General features: G+C 41.4%; 3 protein-coding genes across 4 annotated transcripts; all 3 read right to left on the bottom strand.

Moving 5' to 3' along the window:
- Positions 1–369: 369 nt before the first annotated feature.
- slc39a8 (solute carrier family 39 member 8) lies at positions 370–5,924 on the bottom strand. The gene is made up of 8 exons (XM_030772533.1): positions 5,775–5,924; positions 5,272–5,434; positions 3,301–3,470; positions 2,875–3,003; positions 2,603–2,797; positions 1,430–1,634; positions 622–806; positions 370–519 (listed from the first exon to the last, which is right to left on the bottom strand). Exons 1-8 carry the CDS (start codon positions 5,922–5,924, stop codon positions 370–372), a joined length of 1,347 nt encoding a protein of 448 aa, XP_030628393.1.
- An 897-nt stretch (positions 5,925–6,821) lies between these two features.
- Positions 6,822–13,709, bottom strand: manba (mannosidase, beta A, lysosomal). Its single transcript, XM_030770483.1, has 17 exons — positions 13,426–13,709; positions 12,341–12,435; positions 11,960–12,065; positions 11,357–11,530; positions 11,001–11,124; positions 10,703–10,872; positions 10,449–10,559; positions 10,161–10,312; positions 9,765–9,882; positions 9,575–9,661; positions 9,311–9,478; positions 8,573–8,791; positions 8,270–8,434; positions 8,034–8,178; positions 7,741–7,883; positions 7,257–7,514; positions 6,822–7,096 (listed from the first exon to the last, which is right to left on the bottom strand). Exons 1-17 carry the CDS (start codon positions 13,651–13,653, stop codon positions 6,872–6,874), a joined length of 2,688 nt encoding a protein of 895 aa, XP_030626343.1. The 5' UTR covers positions 13,654–13,709; the 3' UTR covers positions 6,822–6,871.
- An 823-nt stretch (positions 13,710–14,532) lies between these two features.
- Positions 14,533–20,249, bottom strand: ube2d3 (ubiquitin-conjugating enzyme E2D 3). 2 transcript variants are annotated; one of them, XM_030770484.1, is made up of 7 exons: positions 19,894–20,249; positions 18,278–18,341; positions 18,150–18,181; positions 17,841–17,918; positions 17,628–17,733; positions 16,456–16,549; positions 14,533–15,235 (listed from the first exon to the last, which is right to left on the bottom strand). In XM_030770484.1, exons 1-7 carry the CDS (start codon positions 19,915–19,917, stop codon positions 15,190–15,192), a joined length of 444 nt encoding a protein of 147 aa, XP_030626344.1. In that variant the 5' UTR covers positions 19,918–20,249; the 3' UTR covers positions 14,533–15,189. The 2 variants fall into 2 exon arrangements, with proteins under 2 accessions (XP_030626344.1, XP_030626345.1); XM_030770485.1 differs by lacking the exon at positions 14,533–15,235 and adding an exon at positions 16,131–16,266.
- Between the last annotated feature and the right edge of the window lie 385 nt (positions 20,250–20,634).

The raw sequence follows: 20,634 nt of genomic DNA, 5'->3' as shown, positions 1-20,634 counted from the left end.
TGGAAGTTACACTGAGAAATTCATTCAAGAACAGGGTGTCATTATTCTCATATATATAGTATATAGTATATAGTATAATGTAAATTAATGTCCGTTCACTACAGGGGGGCTGAAAAAATAATTTACTTTGCAAGACAACTTTACAAGACTACTTGATCACGCTCCCTTTTGACTGAGAATACAAATACAACTGTTAGACTGAAAGTCAAGGTAATTATAACCTCTTTTTATCTTCCTGTCCACTGTTTCGCCATGGAAGGGAGTTCACTTCTTTTTTTTTTTCGTTTCATTTGCTCATTTTTTCACATTGAGGATTACAGTCTCTCTCATTCGTTCTCACTCTCTCTCTCGCTCTCTCTCTCTCCATTGCTAGCCCAAGTTGATGTCTCCGGCGAACAAGGTGATGAGCAGGATGATGCAAAAACCCGAGAGTATGCCTCCATTTTGGACCAGGAAAAATATGACTTTATCCTTAGTCCCTCTCGCGCTCCCTGACATAATATTATTCAGCTCTGGGAACTGAAATCAGAGGCACAGAGAGAAAGACCAAAAATGAAGGAACGTGGTTAAGTCAGGGGTCTGCTGTAAAAGGTTCATCGCAGAAGGAGAAAGACAGCTTACCATGTCGGCCAGGGCGATGTACAGGAACATTCCACCAGCAATGGCAAAGATGGCATTGGGAGCAAAGCTGCTGCCCAGTAAGATGCCCAGCATGAGGCCCAGGTAGCAACAGCAGGCTGACAGCATGTTAAAACACACCACCTGTGGCACACTCATCCCAGAGGTCAACAAAATCACAAAATCACCTGCAGAAAGAGAGAGAGAGAGAGAGAGAGAGAGACAGAGAGAGAGACACAGACAAACAGGAAGAGAGGGAGACCAACAGAGATAGAGAGAGAGCAGATAATATTCAAACAACAATGATGAAAAAAATGAACAAAAGTTGAAAGTAAACACTAAAGAGGAACAAACTGTGCAATCATGATTTATGAACTTCTGAACTTCTGCTGTGAAATCCAGTTTTAACCTTATCTGAAAGCTAGTGCAAATTTACCTGCGAAACTTCGGGTTCGTTTTGACTATAGTGTGCCTGAGGAGCTACAAAGACGCTATCATTCCTCACTGCCTGCTTGTCAGCATCTGATGCATGACATAAACGACCAGAATGTGGGTGTACTACACAGGACAATATCATCATAAATCAAATCAGAATTATCTTCTGACTGTTTTATTTGTCATAGCAATTCATTTTAGTTATGACAATGAACAATGAATTTATTTTCATTTATTTATACAGTAGTGCAACATTTAATTTATGTCTCCTATCACTGTCTGGCATAAAATAATATTTTACATCATATGAATATGAACATCATATGTATGTGTGTGTGCGCGCGCGTGCGTGCCCGTGTGTGTGTGTTTTCCTTACCTAGCTCATGAGGGAACTCCTCACAAAGAATAGCAATGGATGTGCTAAATCCAGTCAGTAGAGAAAGAGTGAATGAGGCTCCAATGGCTAAACCATCTACAAAATTATGGAGCGCATCACTCAGAGTGATCATCCAAGCCATTGTCTTAATGTTAGACACACGTTCCCCTCTCAGCCAGCGACAGCTCAAGGAAAAGTTCACCTCCTACAAACACAAAAACACATCACATTTTCATGAACAGGAGTTAAAGGGCTGATACCCATTGGAGAACCGTCAGTGTTAGAATATGCCTCTGGACAACTGAGCACACTCTTAACAACGGATGTGCCTCTAGATAAGTGTAGCACACGGCAGAATTGCAAGCTGGTGATGCTACGGGGGAACCAAATCTCCAGCTATAATCAGAGAACCATAATAAATGAGAATGAGTGCATATTTTCTGTGCCAGTGAGTTCACATGTACTCCACCAGTTGATTAATGTGTGTGATTATCATGTTATTTATTATGCATTATCAGTCAGGAACCACAGCCTTGATAATAGAAAGCCGTATTCCTGACACTAAAGGACTGTCTCTTTGAGGTCCAGGCAAACCTTGGCCACAAGGTGAAAATACAACTATTTCCGTCCGTTCAGTTCTCGCTTTTTTGGTTCAAGTGCTGTGCACATACGGTTATTCTGTTTAGTCTAATTGAAGCCAGTAGTTCTGCCAACAGCTGTAGCTACAGAGGAACCAAAAGAACCACCATTCATGCAGGGTATATTTTATATTTAAAACGTTCAAAAAATGATGGCTTACATGCATGATGATATTAAACTTTAATTTTGAGTGTTAACAGCTGATGAGTGTCCACATATTTATAGATTCGGGACAACGCAAGGGCAGCTTGCGTTGCTTTAATAAATTTACATTTTAATAAATATAAAAATCTAAAACATCTTTCATCTTGTTTGCTGAAAGTAGCATAAAGTACTTGATACAAATAAAGAGAACGCATATTTCTACGTTAACACCCACAGGTATTGGGGGCTAATTTACAAATTATCTGGGTCATCACATTATGAACTGCTTTAATAAATACATAGCTAGAATTATGAAGGTTAGGGGAAGTTTAATTGTCAATCTGTCCGTTTTCCTAATGTTGGTCAGGATCATGTATATCTGTGTTTCACCTGTCCGTGGTCTGGAGAGTTGTTTGGGAGACTGGACTTTTCATTGGGGTTGTTTGTGAAATCACTGGTGATGTCATTGTTGCTGTTTGCGGTGATGTTGTTGCTGATGCTGTTTATGACGATTTCATTGCTGAAGCTGGTGACAGTAACATCTGCAGCCTCCATTGGTGGGAAGTGACTGTGTCCATGGCCGTGCTGTGAAAAAAAAAACAGAAAAATCATTCAGATGAGATACTTATATTCCATTAATACCTGTCTATTTACGGTACAACTCTTACCTCAGATTCCACCTTTAGTGCCATTTTAAGAATTTTCTCAGCAAAGAAAAGAAGATAGAACCCTCCAAAGATGCCAACTGCTTTTTCCACATAGTTGTCTGCTTTTGGGTCAAAGCCAAGGGCCTGTGAAATTTGGGGAAAAAACAATTAGATTAGGTCGGCTGCATGAACAGACTGAGGTGATAACAGTTATTTATTTTTTGTTTTTTTACCTCTATTGACCATCTGGATTCATTTTCTACATCCTCACATTTCATCTTCTTTTCTTACTTTTCCCAACTTTTCCCCAACTATTTACATCCTCTCCTCCTCTTCCTTCATATTTTTTTTTTTTACAATTCCTCAATTCTCCCACTCGCAATTATTCATTCTCTGCTCACTCCCCCTCCTCTCTCCTCTTTTCTCTTTGGTCGACCATACCTCTGGGATGAGTTGCAGGACAGCATTGGAGAACAGTGTTCCTATGGCCAGCCCAACGAAGTAGGTCAGCACTTTTGGGAAGTAGGATTTCTTAGTGAAAGGAATCAAGAACAAACCCAGCAGAGCAGCCAGGTTAATGATTGTCACAGCAAGGAATCCATAGCCCCAAACTAAGAGTGAAAAAGGAGAGAGAGAGAGAGAGAGAGAGAGAGGTCATCATAACCAAACTAGGTTGTGTCCACATACAGACAGCATGACGAATAGATAAGATAAACAATATCACTCTATAGTATACATGAGTCTGAACTGTAATACTTCACAAGTGCTGACAATATGTTTTCACAGGTTTTCAAATGTTTTCTTACATTTCGATCTGAGGAGATTTGTCAAGGTAGTAACTGTGGTTAGAAATAAGAAGCTAATCTATAACATATCAAAGTGAGAAAGGTAAAATGTTCCCAAATTAAAGACCTAATGAGAAGATATACATTTTGAATGACTCATTTTTATGTGAGATACTCTGATTCTCATGAGCAGAGTACATCAGTAAGCATGGTGAGAAAATATATTTATTGTGGCAAAAGGGGGAAAACCTCGTCATCAAAATAATATAAATTTTGCATCGAGAAGATTCTCGAAACTAGCTGGTATATGGTCTTTTAATGGTACTGCGATGCACAAACAAAGATCTGGGCTCATATTTCTGCTACAGAGGGTCTTCAGACACTGTCCCCACAACACTGTTAATGCACCTCTTATAGAGAGGAAATTTCCATATCAAATGGGAGCAGACTGAGTGGTCTCTCTTCTCTAAAGGACCTGAGAAACTGATGCCGGAAACTCCGGAGCCTTGAACAGACCCTGTTTTGTTCTCGTTCAGCGGCTGGATGTTTGAGGATGAGCAGAAGTGACTCGACGAAGGCTGATAATGTCACAGCGTGCGTAAGTTCTCTGAGAGCAACTCTGGATTTTGGACATCACTCAGCGCTAATAAAAACTGATACTAATAAAAGCATATTTTACGACAGGCCATTAGGATATTAATTGATCTTTTAGGAGCAGCACAGGAACAAGATGTCAAATATGCCTACCCTCATTGAGTTACTTTGACTTTGCTCACAGTCCAAGGATTATCCAAACACAGGAAAACTGAATTGTACTGAACAGAAAATACAATCAGTCCATGAATCCTCACACTTGGAGCCAAAACAAATTGGAACAACTCAATCCTTCTGGTTTGGGAGTTTTTCCTTGGCTTCTTCCTCGTCTCATGAACCAAACTCAGCCTAAGAGTGTCTAAGGGTGTGCGTGTGTGTATGTGTGTTTGTGTGTGGTCTGTTGTTATCAGTTCTACTGGGGTTCCCCACCTTTAGGAGTTTATTTAAGCGACAGTTTTGAAATAATATTCAGTGAGGTTAAAGCAGAGATTAGTTGAGCTACAATTCAAAGTGCAAACTAACACCATTCGGCATTAGAATTTACCTACCGATGAACATTTTTTAAGTTGTCACCTCAAGTGTATAACAATTTGTTAAATGCATGAATTCAATCAAACATACTACCAAACAAACAAACCGTCTGGTCATTTGAACTGTTACGTCACAACTTGATGTCACTGTACAGTTAAATAAAATGAGCAAACCAACGAAATGTTTTGAAGTCAGCCAGAATCAGCCTTATCTGCTTAAATACTTTTCACACACAGAAAAAAATAATGTTGTTCCAAACTTTCACACCTGCTAACTAAATGGCATCCAGATAACCTCATGTGACTTTGGACACATTCAGACCAGAATGCATGCTGAAAAAACGTTATGCTCTATCTGACTTTCACGACACTACATCCTCGATCTCCAATATACACTTTGTTTTGGAATCAGGAAGAGATTTTTGCAGGTTAGAATTCATTTGCTGTGTATGCAACACAGACTACGTGAGTGCAGTACCCTGTTCATTGTGTTTGGGACTCACCTTCGTGGTTGATAGGTTGGGTGTTTGTTTGGGTATTGGCGGGACAGGAGGGAATCAGGACCTGAGTGAGGATAGCTGGGCACATAAGCTCCAACTGTCCAGCACTCACCTGAGACACATTACCCAGCCCGAACTCTGACAGCAGCTCTGGCATTGACATGCACTACACAAAACACCAAAATATCAGCGTGATTTCACGATGTGTTTTCCATTTCTCTCTCTCTCTCTCTCCCTCTCTCTCTCTCACACACACACACGCACACACATTCACACATATGAAGAGATGAAAACTTTCTTTAAAACACACACACGCACTCACACATGTGTCTACGTTACCACCTGTCGCTTAGGCAATCAAATGTCATTATGGGGATGAAAAACATCATAAAGTTCTAGTCTAGCTCTTTCCCGAGACAGACTACCTACTGGCCATGATTCTATATACAAAATCTAAACCAACGCATTGGCTATGCAACAGTCAAGACGGCCTTCTGACAAAATACCTCTACATTCCCCAAGGGATTTCCTGCATTATCGATGGACAGAGGACGTCGACTTGTAATTAGATGCAAAAAGTTTTCCAACTTCGACCTGGGTAATGAATCATTTTCACCATAGAAGTGCAAAACACCTTGGAGAGAACGTACGTCCATCTTCGTATCCGTTCGATTTGAAAAAAAAGAAGTGAAAAAGAAAATACCGATACACTTAAAAAAACTTAACTTATATTTCTAACCGCAAAAAAACAACCGTATGAACACGTGAGTAAAAGTTAAAAGCGGCATTCATCATTTCTCTGTGAAGAACGTAAGGCGACTCCTTGTGAAACTGCTTCTAGAAAGTTACTTTTCAGAGCTGAATACAAGTGAGTATCATTTCCTTGAAGGTCTCCTTGATATTGTCTAATTATCAGCGTGAGCAGAGGTTGATGTGAGCTCATTTGGTTCAAAGATCAGTTCCCGCTCGGCGCAGCGTAGGATAGCAACAGACGACAGGTGTGTGTGTCTAAGGGTCGGTCCATTGTTACTGGTACTTTGTCAATAGTTTCTTTGTGCAATGTGTTCAACATTGATTTTCTGACAAAAATGGCGCGACTTTAGAAAGGAAATAGTAGGTCTTCATAACATAATTTCAGAATGAGAGTCCTTTCTATATGAGGTATAGGACAAAGAGTTAGCTGTCCTGTTTAATTTTTCCTCTAATGAATCAAACAGAACAAGACATGTGGTGTAACTCAGCAGTCCAGTGGCCTGGTTCTGGATCTGTTTCTACCACAAACTAGGACCCATTAAAATGCAAGCTATTTTTTTCCTCTGTGGAGCTGGCCACTGTAACTGTGTTGTATAATCCTGAAGAGTGAGGAAAAACACAAGAAAACCCTTTGGTTTATGCCATAGATTTATTAAACAACTCATGTGTGACTGACATTAGAATTTACAATGCGAACATCAATACAAATATTTTCAAACCCAATTTACATGTCATTTTTACACAATTTACACCATTTGTTTAAAAATAACTCCTGTTTTGGTCCGTAAAGTATCACTCATCCAGAGTACAAAATTATCAAACACACACACACACACACAAACAGAGAAAGTCAGTAAACATCTCTGAGTGTTGTAATGTGTAGGTTTGCAGTGAGTTCCTTAACACTGGTGGGACTCCAAGGGTAGAAACGCACCACATGCTTCTCACTCAACAGCAAGAAGCCGTTAGAGTCAAATCGCCCGGCGATGTCATCCGCATCCAGCCATACAAATAACGCCGGAACGGAGGAGCGTAGAGTCACTGTGAAACTATCCCCGTCAGCTTGCACAGAGAACTGCAACACATGCACTACACGTTAAACCTGATGCAAAAAGAACACTTTTCTCAAACTAATTCAACGGGTGGAGGGGTATCTGCAAAAAGCCTCTGCTTTAGCTTGAATTAGAGCGTGTTTGTGTGAAACGGATGGGTCTATTTAGGGGAGAATGTCATACCGTGATATTGGGTTTCTGTAGCTCCTGGGCGTCTCTCGGGGAGCTCAGGAAGAGGTGGCTAACGGGCCCTCTCTGTCCAACAGAGTCACTGAGATAAAAGGTTAAGAAACACGAACGACGGGTGCAGTTCCCACAACCCACCAGCAAGTCAGAGACAGATCTCCTCAGCATCACCGTGGCAGAGCCAGCCCTCACCGCAGAAGCACCAGACACCAGAGAACATGAGGGCACCAGACTGTTCCAGCGATACACCGTCACCTACACACATACAGACACACATGTACACACACACACACACAAACGCATAAACACAGACACACACAAAGTATTAAGCGTTCCAACAATTTCTCGCTGGTGTAGAACATTTTTATATTCTATGCTCACTCAAACACTTCTGGGTAGTTTGACTGCTGAATTACAGTGACGTACGTGAAATAATGCTTTGTGAAAACACATATAGATACATATGCATTAATGATCTTACTGTGACGGTGAGAGTGAGGTCAGTGTTGAGGTCAGACACAGCGTAGATAAGTAAATCTCCGTTATCTTCAAAACCCACTGGTGACACTGGGGCAAAGAAGTCTACAGCCCAGTACTGCAGCATCTTCCATTTACCACCAAACTCTATACACAGTCATGCATACATACATTCAAATCTGTACATTCAACACATAACCACAAAGGTATAGAAGTATATTTAGTTCAGTTCACTAATGTCTATTATAAGGTAACCAATCACAAGTCATGTTGCTAATGTATCTCTGACACACTGACCGATAGAGGACCAGGATGGTCCCTGCCAGATGTCATTGAGCTGCCAGTAGAGTGCTCCCATGGTGTGACCTTTCCCTTCAACGATGTCACTGCGGCTACGGCGGTAGAACTCTGTTTGTGTCTTAATACACTGTGCCTGCATCACCTGTGTTGAACAATAAACACACAGGTTTGAAAAAAACCATCCACACTCTTTAGCTGATTTTCCCCCTAAGTCTATTTGTTTTTTAGTTTACCTGTGTGATGTAGAGTGTGTCTCTGTATCTCTGCAGTCGGTTTGTATTGTTGGGAAGAACGTAATGTAGCTCTGCTTGTTTAAGCATCTGCTGATTTCCATCCTCGTGGTGTTGACGATGGCCTGAGAAGTTACTGCCGTAGTCCCAGTCCTCTTCGGCTGACACCTATGGTAAAATGCACACACACAGAAATATTAATGCTCAAAAAAAAAAAAAAGTCACAGCAAAAATATTGTCTTATTACAGAGTGCAACTGATGTGCATTATTCCCACTCTGAGCGTGTGTGTGTGTGTGTGTGAGACCTTGCTGAGTGTGGAGAACGAGGGCCATGACTGGAAGCCGTACTCGGAGGCGAATCGTGTGCGTGGAAAACCCCTCCAATCCCAGCAGTCATTGGTGTAACTGTAAAAGTGGGTGTCACCATAGTGAGGGTCATAGGGGTTTTGGGCAACCCACCCCTCTCTCTCCGACTCGAGCCCATTGGTAGGACTGGACACCAGAAACGGCCGAGAGCTGTCCTCCTGAGAAACAAACAACAAAAATAAAATTAAAAAAAAAAAAACCCTCACTATAATACAAACAAAATAATACACAAGACAAAATGACTGACCTTAGTCCTACTGATATGCAAACAACACAAAAAAGAAAAAAAATTACATTAATTTAAACAACAAAATAATACACATTAGATACAGTTACTGACCTTGGTCTTCCTCGGTAACAAACATGCTAAAAATAACCAGAAAATACCTTGAAAACTGCAACTTTTCAAGATCTGTTTTGTAACTCTGTCTTAGTGGAAAAATGCTAGCAAAATACTACTTCCGAATACACATTTATATTGTGTGTGTGTATATATATATATATATATATATATAAAATATACAAACCAGAATGGATAGTCTCCATACATGCAAGTATATGAAGGCTGCTGGCAAAGGAGACCTTTCATTAAGGTGTGCAGTATGTCTAATATGCAGTGGGAAACTGTGTGTGTGAGTGAGTGTGTGTGTGTGTGTGTGTGTGTTCGCTTGTCTCACCTGAAGCACAGTGGTTCTGATGTTCTCCACATACAGATGCACATAGTCCTTCACGTAGCGTGGCCGCTCAGCGACAGGAATGCTGAACCAGTCGGTTGCTATGGCAGCCTCGTTCTCATTGTTCCCACTCCAGATGACCACCGAGGGGTGGGACTTCAGGCGTCTAACCTGGCCGCAATCACAAAATATTTTGTAAGGAATGTGGCTGTACTGATGTTTGGGAGAGAACGAAATAACCTTTTTTTCATCTATTTGTGTGTATACCTGTTGAATAACTTCCTCTCTCACTGTTTCAACAAAGTCTTGCTCAGTAGGGTACAGAGCACATGCAAACATGAAGTCTTGCCAAACCTAAGACAAAACACACGCACACACACAAGATATCTTTAAAGCATACATTTATTTGTGATGAATTCTACAGTTCAGACTGATTATGTCCTGTGATATCAGTTACCATAATGCCCAGGTTATCACACAGATCATAGAAGAGCTTGCGCTCATAGACTCCTCCTCCCCACACTCTCAGAGCATTCATGTTTGCATCCACTGCAGACTGGAGCAAATTCCTCAACCTAAAACACACACACACACACACACATACATACACATACACAAAAAAGATATGAAACACAATATGGATGTCAAAACAAGCCTTTAATGGGAAGGTGTCGGGTCCCCGACAGTGGAAATCTGCTACAGACACGTGACGACAAAGATTTATATTAACAATGAAAGATTTGACCCAAGTGTGTATGTGTATGTGTGGGAGACCGAATATTTGCCTATATGGTGTGTGTTTGTGTTTGTAAGTGTAAGTGTGGGGTGTAGTAATATGTGTGTTTGATCTCACATATCAGGAGTAATCCGGTCCTGGAATGCATGGCCGGGGATCCAGTTCGAGCCCTTGAAAAAGACTGGTCGGCCGTTAACGCGGAAGTAGAAGCTGAGGCCGGGAGAAGAGGGGATGGGCTCCTGAACCAACTCCACCGTGCGGAACGAAACCTGAATGTGGAAAGAAAAGGGAGAAAAGGTGTGAGAGAGAGAGAGAGAGCTGAGAACAAGAAAAGAGGAACATTGAGAAAACGACAAAATTGAAAAAAAGACAGCCTAAAGAAAAAGAAAATAAAAAGGCCCTTACCAGTCTCTCAATGTGGAATTTCTCAGTACCCTTGAGGTTAATGTCTATTAGCAGGCGATAGCGAGGTTGTTTGCCTTGACCATTAGGCCACCACAGATCAACACTAACACTCTTAAAACACACATATACACACACACACAGACAACAAGGTACCGTTAACGAAATGCTATTAATAATACAAATGCACATTTATTTTCCCCTAGGTTCTGACAACAGGCATCAGCCAAGCCGCGGCGGACAAAGTCCCGCCTCACCGAGTTGACTGGGAGAAGAAAGGACTTCCTGTTCTGTCCAGGCGAGAGCGTCACTGGAAATTCTCCCTTTGATTGTGCTTCGGGCAGTGACAAGGTGACACTGCCCTCTGTCGCCACGGTTACATCAAAGAACAATTCCACCTCTACATTCCAGACGGAGAACACAGAGTCTGAGAGAGAGAGAGAGAGAGAGATGGTGAGAGAATTTTTTGACTGAAGACCTGGGCACAATGTACGAGCTTAACAGTGCATCTGCATGGAACTGGAGAACTGTACTTGAGGATTTGTAAGTGTATACCATAGGTTGGGTTAGCACTGCTACTCAGCAGTCTTGTAGTATTAAAGGCCTCCAGATAAACTCCCTTCCAGATACCCAGAGTAGGGAAAGAAGGGCCCCAGTCCCAGCTGAAGGAACTCTGAGCCTGAAATACATGAACCCATGCACACACACACACAATTTACTTAATGTACACATGATTTACTTAATGCACCAGTTCACCTAAAAAAAAAAGCGAATTGATCCATAACAGACTTTCTGTTCACACATACGTTAACAAGTACAGCTGACTGATTACCCCCATGTCTAAATCTGTGTATGTATGTATATGTGTGTGTACATGTATGTGTATCTGTGTGTGTGTGTGTGTGTGTTACCTTTCTGATGAAGTTGACGTGACATTCGCCCTTCTGCACAGCTGGGGGACAGGCTGGTGGCACTTTATATGCAGAGTGAGCTTGGTTCCTCTGCGATGCATACATCACAGCTGACATAAGCCACACCTCTAGAACGTTTTCTCCATCTTTCAACAACCTGCCCACATCAAAATCCTAAAACAGAGAAAAATGAGTAAAACTGAGATGAAGTTTTACATCATATACAATGTGGTATTAATTGGTTTTATTGCTTAAAATTGGTGTCACTTCATTAACTCACATCACACTATATGCATTTTGTTCCTTGAATTGTACTGCATTGGTGTCTTGTGTTGTATTGTCTTGAACTGCTTTGTGTTTTGGACTGTGCATACATTGCATTTTATATATATACTAGCACCAAAGATGATTTAATAAGCACAACACAAATTTCCTTACGGATAAGTTTATCATTCAATTGATGTGCTGTAAATACTTGTACCCATCCCCAAAACCTTTATATTTCATTTTAAATTTGATCTGGGGGGGGGGGGGGGGGGGGGGGCAAGTGTACGGCAACGGATGGGCGAATGTATGTGTATGTGAAAATAACCTTGTGCTTACATATCTGCGGAACATGTTGTCTGTTTTGCCCGCGGTGACTCCATTGAGGGTGATGGTAGAGACAGTGTCCACCCCGTCAAAAACCAGCACCACTCTTTTACTCTCCCTGTCAGTTATAGGGTTATACAACAGCGATCAGATGACAATAAAACCATTCTCTGCTCAGAAGAACTCTGTTGCAAGATAACTTGGGTCTTTCAGTGGAATGTCCTGCTCCTGGTGAACTTGGATATTGGTTTTATATCAGAGACTTAGATTGCGATATACATTAAGCATAATGAGGGAGAGATGTAGTTAAAGTTACGAAACTAAAAGAGGTTGAATTATTTTATTGAGTGATAAACAGGAATAGATAAGCATCTCAAGGTTATAAGAATGTACCTGACTTGAGTAGGCACAGAGAATATGGTGCTGTAGGTCCAGTTGTCCAATGAGATCCATCTGTATGCCAGGTCATTAAAACGAAAATACGGATCCTAAAATCAGCCAAAATGTGGCGTCATAATAAAACCGAGGAACAAATAACATAACTACAGTCCCCTAAAATTAAGTATACATCCCTCTGGTTTACGTAGGACACAGAGCAGCTATGGGGCAGTGTCAGGGCGTTGCATATTGGGTGGCTCCATACAATTATTCATACAGGTGAAAGGTGCTGAGGTGAGAGGCAATGTCGAGAAAAAAAAAAACTTTCAAATTACAAAAGTATTTGCCACTTTACGCATTATAACCTGTGACTTCAACATCTTAAAAGGTACAGTTTGGTGTAAATGGAGCATTGAAGAGGTACACTAAATATAACATCCTATTTCTATCGTCTGACCTGTGCAGGACCAATCACATAAACCGACGATAAGCCTCACAAATTTGCCTCAGGGACACTAGCCGTGGCTGACGTCAGAGAACGCTTATACGTTATCTTGTGGAACCGACCAAACTGCAAATCTTCAAGCAACTGAACATCCATGCAGATTAGGACATCTGTGGTTTAATTTCAGTGACAGTGCGGGGATTAAGTAATGTATGATCACATTCCTGACCTACTGTTGATCTTGAAGCCGTATTTAATATTACTATAACGCTTACTCCCTTAACCGTTAAGATACATAACAAAAGACAAAACTGTTATTTTGCACATTGTCAATTTAAGTAAACTACCAAGGTTTTAAGTGGATTTAAAGTGCAAAAGCTGGTCACACTGCTGATCACACTGCTGCGTGGAGTTTACAACACTGTCACATATTATCTTTTACTTGGGTCTAAGAAAAGTGTAAGCGAGAAATAAGTGTGAAACTATGCGACTCACTAAACACCCGCTAAGGGACTTTAACCTATGTGGTGAATGGTGAAATTTAATCGCTTATCATTTCACAAATCTGATAAGAATGCATCTAGAGTGGAAGAGACGTAAAATACTGCAGTAGTAGCGCAGGCGGAGTTGATGAATCAATGCAGTTTCTGCGCACCTGAATGACGTTTTGTTTTTGCAGAGCAGTGTGGACACATCCTGGAACCTCAGCATTAAGTACCAGAGAGCCGTTTGAGTTCATCAACATCCATTTTCCATCCAGACTCAGTGTTTTAACTCCAAAATAGTTCGTCACAGCTTCGGATGAGATTATGTGTAGAAGACACCAAACCCAAATGTGACACTTGTACCCAGAAAAGAAGTATCGTCCCACAAACTTGCCCATGCTGAACGCTTACACGATCCTTGGTCTACATTATCACTTGTCTGCACGACTGTCACGACTCTTCTTTCATAAAAAAAAAAACATAAAACACACTTAAAATAATACCGTTTTATACTAAGATCACTCTGAAGTACTATCACTTCCTATGGGTCTGGCGCTGTGTCACGTGACCCGTCAGCTGACGTGTAGTCCGTTGGTCAACTGCCAGCTCCAAAAAATGTCCGCAGTGCGATTTATCGTAAAATGAAATATCAGGACAGATAAGACAATGACTATGATACACGTCATATTTTTGATGATGCGCTGTAACTCCTTTTTCAGTAAGAATCAATGACAGAAGAACGTCATGACAAAATATATAAGTTGTTTCCTTAATGTTCTGTCTCTTGGAACCCCTATTAACTTTTATTTCATACGCTGCATACGTTGACACAGATTCCTTTTATTCATGAAGAATATCTGACAGTTAAATGGGTAATATCGCACAATTTATTTTATGCCTCTTCACAAAACACGCATACATACAATACATTTTAAGGATTCTTCATTCAGAATTTTTTGCCCGAATAAAATATTCCAGAATACTTACTTGGGCAACTTCCATAACAGCCCAAATAATCTGCTCCTGACACAACATCCAGTATTTTTAAATGTTCTAAACATGCACACACGCCTCACCCACTCACTAAGATACCTCTTGGCAGGTATAACTGGTACACTTCTCATATGTGCACACGATGAAGAGAACTCATTGAACTGTTCATATTCATCTGCCTGCACCGGTTTTTACTGTCACTGTGTTCCTGGAGACGGTGCCTCAACCAGCCTGAGGCTGCAGTTACATGCAAATACATATAAAACTGAAAGAGACCCAAAAAGGAGGATTTACACAACTTTATTGAGGGAAAATAAAATAAAAAGTAGCGGGGGGGAGGGGGCCTTTTATAGACGTTCCGGCCATATGTGTTGTACTCAGTGCGAAAGAAGAGAATTTTTTTGGGGGGGGGGGTGGGGCCGAAATATGTAATAAGCGCTCAAAATGTCAGAAAAAACAAAAAACCAAAAAAAAAAAAACCCAAACAGAACCGGAGTCCGTCTCACCCTCAAACTGACCCATGACCTCTGACCCCTTCTTTTGTGAAAGAACATGCATTAAATGCTGCGGCAGCTTGACCTCCAGCAGCACAACAGCCTGGAGACACGCATTCTCACTGTTGCTAAGTTACCAGTGCAAATGGGCCTGTGATCATACAGAGGTGAGATGAATAATGAGGAGGGGGGAGGGGGGAGGGGGGGTGTCAGAGGAGCTGACTAGGAAATGAGATGGGGAAGAGAGTGAAGGGTCCGACTGGGTTGGTGGAGTCCACGTCAGGCCTGAGAACAGTTGTGAGTCCTGAAGCTAAATAATGACAAATGTTCCTGTAGAGCGGAGTCGTAGGGTGGGAGGGGGGGAGGGGGGGGGGTAAAAATGGCCTGACGACAGTGTCCAAAAACATGAGAGCACAAACGCCTGTTTGTGAGTGTGTCTTGCCAACATCACATGGCATACTTGTGAGTCCATTCCCGCGCTATTCTGTTGTATCTGCAAAGAAACAGCAAGAGAGAGAGACGATTAGAAGGAGACAAGGTTACAAATTCATACAGAGGGCCATACGTCTACTGTGCCGGTTCTGACCCGACAGTAGACTGCCTTCATCCTCACCGATCTCGAGACACATTTCAGGAGTCACTCAGCTCATGCTGCGGAGATACTTTTCAGGTCCATCACAGCCTCTCAGACAGCAGTGCTTTGACAGTCTTCTGTCAGTAGGCAACAAAACAGCCAAGCAAAAAAAAAAAAAAAAAAAAAAAGAACGAGTCCCAACGATCAAGCCACGATTTCGTACAAACGCAGAGCAAACCAGTCACACGCAGTCCAAAGCCAATTCACACCATCGTCATCAAAATCATCATGGAGAAATTTTAAGACCAGGGCTAACATCACTTTCTTATGACAAGCATTATCCTTAAATTCTTTATGACCTATTTAAGTAGGATTTAGGGTAAAAATGAAAAATGCAGACATCACCCTTTTGCACTACACTGAGGTCATGTACTAAATACTTACCTAAAAAACTGAATTAACAGTTGTATAAAATGTGCAATACGGCACTTCAAAAGAGAAAACCGCTAAAGACATTATTGACGCATACCCGGACACTTTTAAATGCTCACAGTGGAATTGTCCAGTCCAAATGATGCCTTATTAACTGCGCGACCGACTTGACAACTACTCCCTCTGCCCAAAGCAGCCCATAAACACTTCAACCAGTGAGTCTGAGAGGCCTAACCTCTGGGACCCTTTGTGTTAGCACATCAAATCTACAGCGGACGTATGGGTGACGTAACGGGGTTGGGGTGGGGGGGGGGGGGGGGGGGGTCAGAGCAGACATGGGCGGAACGTTTTGACCTCCTCATAGCAGATTATTACATCACTCGGTGCACTGGCCTCCAGTTAGTGAGCAGGAGCGCGGCAGCACACTCTTTTTCGCTCACTCCACAATGCACAGATTCTTACCCCTCCCCTAAAGCATGGCGTATTTCTCTGTCCATTCCTGCGCTAGTCTATTATACCTGACAAAGCACAGTGTGATCATAAACAAAAACATCAGAAACACTGCATCCCTCTGGTAAGAGGAGTCGTGTGGGGTTGTGTGCGTGTGCCATGTTTAGGAATCCAGTGTCTGTGTGTGTGTGTGTGTGTGTGTGTGTGTAAAATGTGTATTTCTGATATACAGTAGGACCAGGTGAGTGTATACTTACTTCTCTGTGTCAGTTTTGTAGATTCGGGCGATCTCTGGCACTAGAGGGTCGTCTGGATTGGGGTCACATAAGAGTGAGCAGATGGACAGCAGAACTTCAGGAAAGAGAAACACAGTTAGACTAGTACATATTAGCACCTACAGCCAAGACACAGTATGTGTAAACAAAAAGAATGTTGTCTTGTGAAACATAAGCAAAGGCTATCAATGTCATTTCACAAGTACTGCCGGTGAAAAGGGCAAACATTCAGTAATAAAGTAATCTGGACAGCATTGTGATCTTAAATAGACCACAATGCACAATACTGACAAAACTAAAACACTGCTGATGCTAATTTTTCCGCAAACATCTTTAACTCTGGGGTTGTGCCATACATTTGTAATCGAGAAAGCTGAATGTGTCCAATACTTACTCCAGCTAAAGGTCAATACACAGTTTTAATGACATGGTGTCTCAAAGTAGGATGCGTATTTTTTATAAATTCAAAATAGACGCTTTTATTATGTAAATGATTCACTTGATATGTTACCTGTCTTCATGCAAAGCGCCTGATGAGGCAGCTGGCTGCCTTAATCTTGTTGCAAAGAAACACATTTCTCTTTCTAGACTAAGTGCATGCAGCAAAAATGGTTCTTTATTTATAATATATGATTGAGAAAATGAGTCTGTAATTCCAAGCATTTCACTTGACGACATGATGGAGACTGATGATGTCGCCGGTGCCATCCAAGTTCCCCACTTTGCTAATATTTTAAAGTTTGCCATACGGGCTCCTTTGCACTACAAGACAGGCACTGCTATTCTTCACAAATAAAACAGCTGAATCTCTTTTCTCAAAACCAATAATTAGTCAGGTGCTTTTGTAAGCAGCAGTACAGAGAGAACAGCTTGTTTCTCAATTTTATCTTCAGTCCAGATGACTCCTGAACTTCGGTACTTCTAGCACAAATTGCTATTTACAAAAAAAAAAAAAAATATGGCACAAAAAGTATGTTGCTTTTTCCTGGATTATACATCAGCATCTTGTGACTATTCTACATCTGCCCCAAACTCCAGCATTATGAAAGTGATCATTATATTTCACCGGGGATGAGAATGTCAGAGTTGAATTTTAGAGGATTTTTTTGTTTAAAGCTTTGAATAGTCTTGGTCAGAGAGTTGAGGGCGTGTACCTTTTGAGATGGTCAGAGCAGGAGACCACTGGGACCTGAGGATATCCAGACAGATACTGCCATTGCTGTTGATGTTTGGATGGTAGATTCTTGTGGTGAATGCAACCTACAACAGAAAAGCACGTTGCTCTCAAACACATATGCTATTTGACACCAGATGGAATTTTTTTTTTTTTTTTTTAAGTCTTGATGGCAGTTGTCTTTCCTGTATACCTTTGGAGGTTTGAAGGGGTAATCTGTTGGGAAGTGTATAGTCAGGAAAAAAACTCCACCCTGATACGGACTTTCATTCTGCATCAAAAAAAAAAAAAAGAAAAAAAAAGAGACAGTTAATGTCCAGTTGAATCTAGGTTAAAAAAACACTTTAGGTAAAAATGCACAAGCTAAACATTTGCTATAAATTAACTTAATTCAGAAGAGCCTAGTAAAAGCTTACTCATCTCAATATGTAGAACTACTCATATAGCCATGCAAAGCCCACATGGACTTCAACCTAAAACCATATGTTAGAGTCATACTCACAGGCCCCATAATTGTAGCCTGCCAGTGGAACACTAAAGGAAGGAAGAGAGCAAGTCATGGGGTTACATATTATATGAATGGACTGCTATCTGCCCAATGAAAGATAAGACCTGAGGTGTGGAACTCACAGTCATCTCCAACAGGACCTGCCGAGCACTGGGCAGGAGGATCACGCCCCAAATCAGTCAGTTCCTAAAGACACAGAGAGGGAGCAAACTGTCAAAACTCTGTCAAGACCCTGACAAGCAGCAGGTACGCAGGGCAAAAGAATCAAGTTATAGTGCAAAGTGAGAAAACTGGTATGTCCCACCTTTTAGGAAATACACTTTTACGTGATTTGACTGTTCTCACCTTCAAGAACAAATCAAGACTTGGTACGGTAAAAAAACAATCACCGGTTGGAATGACGTGCAGTTCGAGGTTGGCCGAGAGCGATTACTGGGGTGACACATCAGGTTTTTAATCAAAGGCAACATGACCCATCTCTGAATCATTATCACCACGATGGCTTAAGAGAAAAGCAAGTTGAGACCCGATGGGAGCTTGTGCTGCTACTCCTAGTATTTATAGCACTTAAGGGTCATGAGCCCTGAGGCATGCGAGAAGTGCCTTCCAATTTCCACTTTAAGCAACTGCAACACAATGTTTAATTTTTATCTTAAACTTGACTGGATGAACATCATCTCAAGGACACATCATGACAAGGAATCTGCATTATAAATTCTTTACTGTCCTATATTTTACATTTAGATGTATAACCAAACACCACTCAATAGTTCACCAGGTCTCTCGCGAGTCACTTTTAACACCGTCAGTGACAGAAAAGTCTAGTCGACTGCTCAAAGCAGCAAAAGAGAAGAAGACCGTTCCCAAAGAAGGTACACCTTGTAGCAGGGTGTTGGTACCAGCGCTAGTGCTCACCTATCAGGTTTCAAAAATGTACTCGGAGGCATGCGGAAGTTCGCCCAACCAAGCCCCATAGATTTGCTTAAAGCTCCAGGGAGGATTAAATCGGCTTGAAACCAGAGTTAGTTCCCATCTGGACTCAAAGTGATCTAACAAATCACCCTAATTGAAAGTCAATACCGAATGATTTATTCCCGAACCACAATATTCGTTATTTCTGGACGCTCTGTTAATGTGAAGCCAACATGCAAACATTGCCTTGGCATTATTTTTATTCTCTTTGTAACAACAATATACAACATATATGTTCGTACATGTAAGACATAACACACTCCGAGAGGAAATCCGACGGCAGCCCATGTAACAGAGAGTCGCTGTTCTTGGAAAACTAAAGAGGATTTTCATATCCAAAAAAAACTAAACAGAGACATTTTCTTGCTAATAGATCTTCTTTACAACGCCACATCGAGATAGCGCAGTCGGTCAAATCCCTGGCAAGTTACAAAATCCAGACTCAGGGACTACGAACAGTACTTACGCAACGTATAATGGGGATTTGGCAGCCGCGAGTCGCTACGTTTCTCATATTACAACCAAGCCCGTGTTTTGTGCTATCGGCATACCAGCTAACGTCAGTTATTTTAGCTACGCTGCCAACTCAATTTGGTTAAACCATCTAGGTAGCTGAACCAATTGTTTATTTGATTCGTGTTATTAGGCCTATATGATAACAGTTGTTTGGGGGACCAATCACTAGCTACCTCGGTTTAACTACCCGAGTTTGTTGACTGAAATTTTGTCTGTTCTGTTATCGAATGAGCTTGTTTTAGCCACTTACCTTCTGGATTCGTTTAAGCGCCATCTTACCACTTCGTGGAGTGGCTTACCCTCCAACTTCTACCTAGGCCAAGTAGCCAGCTAAACGTCAAGCTAGCTAGCTAATGCTAACTCTTATTCTTCCTCTGTGATTTGGCTAGCGGAATGCTAACTTGGTAGCTAGCTAACATACATTCACTTTCAATAAAAATGTTCCAAAATTCGCCCTTGAGATAAACCAACCACGTCCTGACGACTGTACGCTAATTATCTTGCTGTTATGTCATACAAACCGGAACGATTCGCGTTGTAATTGGTGTAATTTTAACGTGTCTTTTTCTCTCTCCCTCGCCTCAGCAAAATTAACAAGATGTCCACCGTCACCGGAACCACCGCTTGCACGCGCAAGGAGTCGCTCAGGCTTTTTTTAAAATAGCAGTACGCATGCGTCATCGTCTGCGTTTGCGCAGATGAACCCGTACGACCGGCTTTCACAAGAATACAGTAGGTCTCAAATGTGTTTTGAAACTTGTGTTATTACGAGTAAGACAAGTACTTGCAGTTCCACTTGCTTATAAGCCTGTTGGGCAAAAATGTTAAGATGACGTTTCTGCGAACTGTCAATAAGCTAGAAGCAATTTAAGTCTTCAACAACCATACTGTCTGTTGTGAAATTACTGGACTCTAAAATTAGACCAAACACACAATATATAATCTATCAGTTTGCTTTAAAATACTTGAAAGAAAACACACCAAGTCCAGG

The sequence above is a fragment of the Chanos chanos genome, chromosome 4 (assembly GCF_902362185.1).
Source record: "Chanos chanos chromosome 4, fChaCha1.1, whole genome shotgun sequence".
NCBI classification, from domain to species: domain Eukaryota; kingdom Metazoa; phylum Chordata; class Actinopteri; order Gonorynchiformes; family Chanidae; genus Chanos; species Chanos chanos.
The sequence above is the reverse complement of the archived record's forward strand: the minus strand, read 5'-3'. Positions and strand labels throughout refer to the sequence as shown.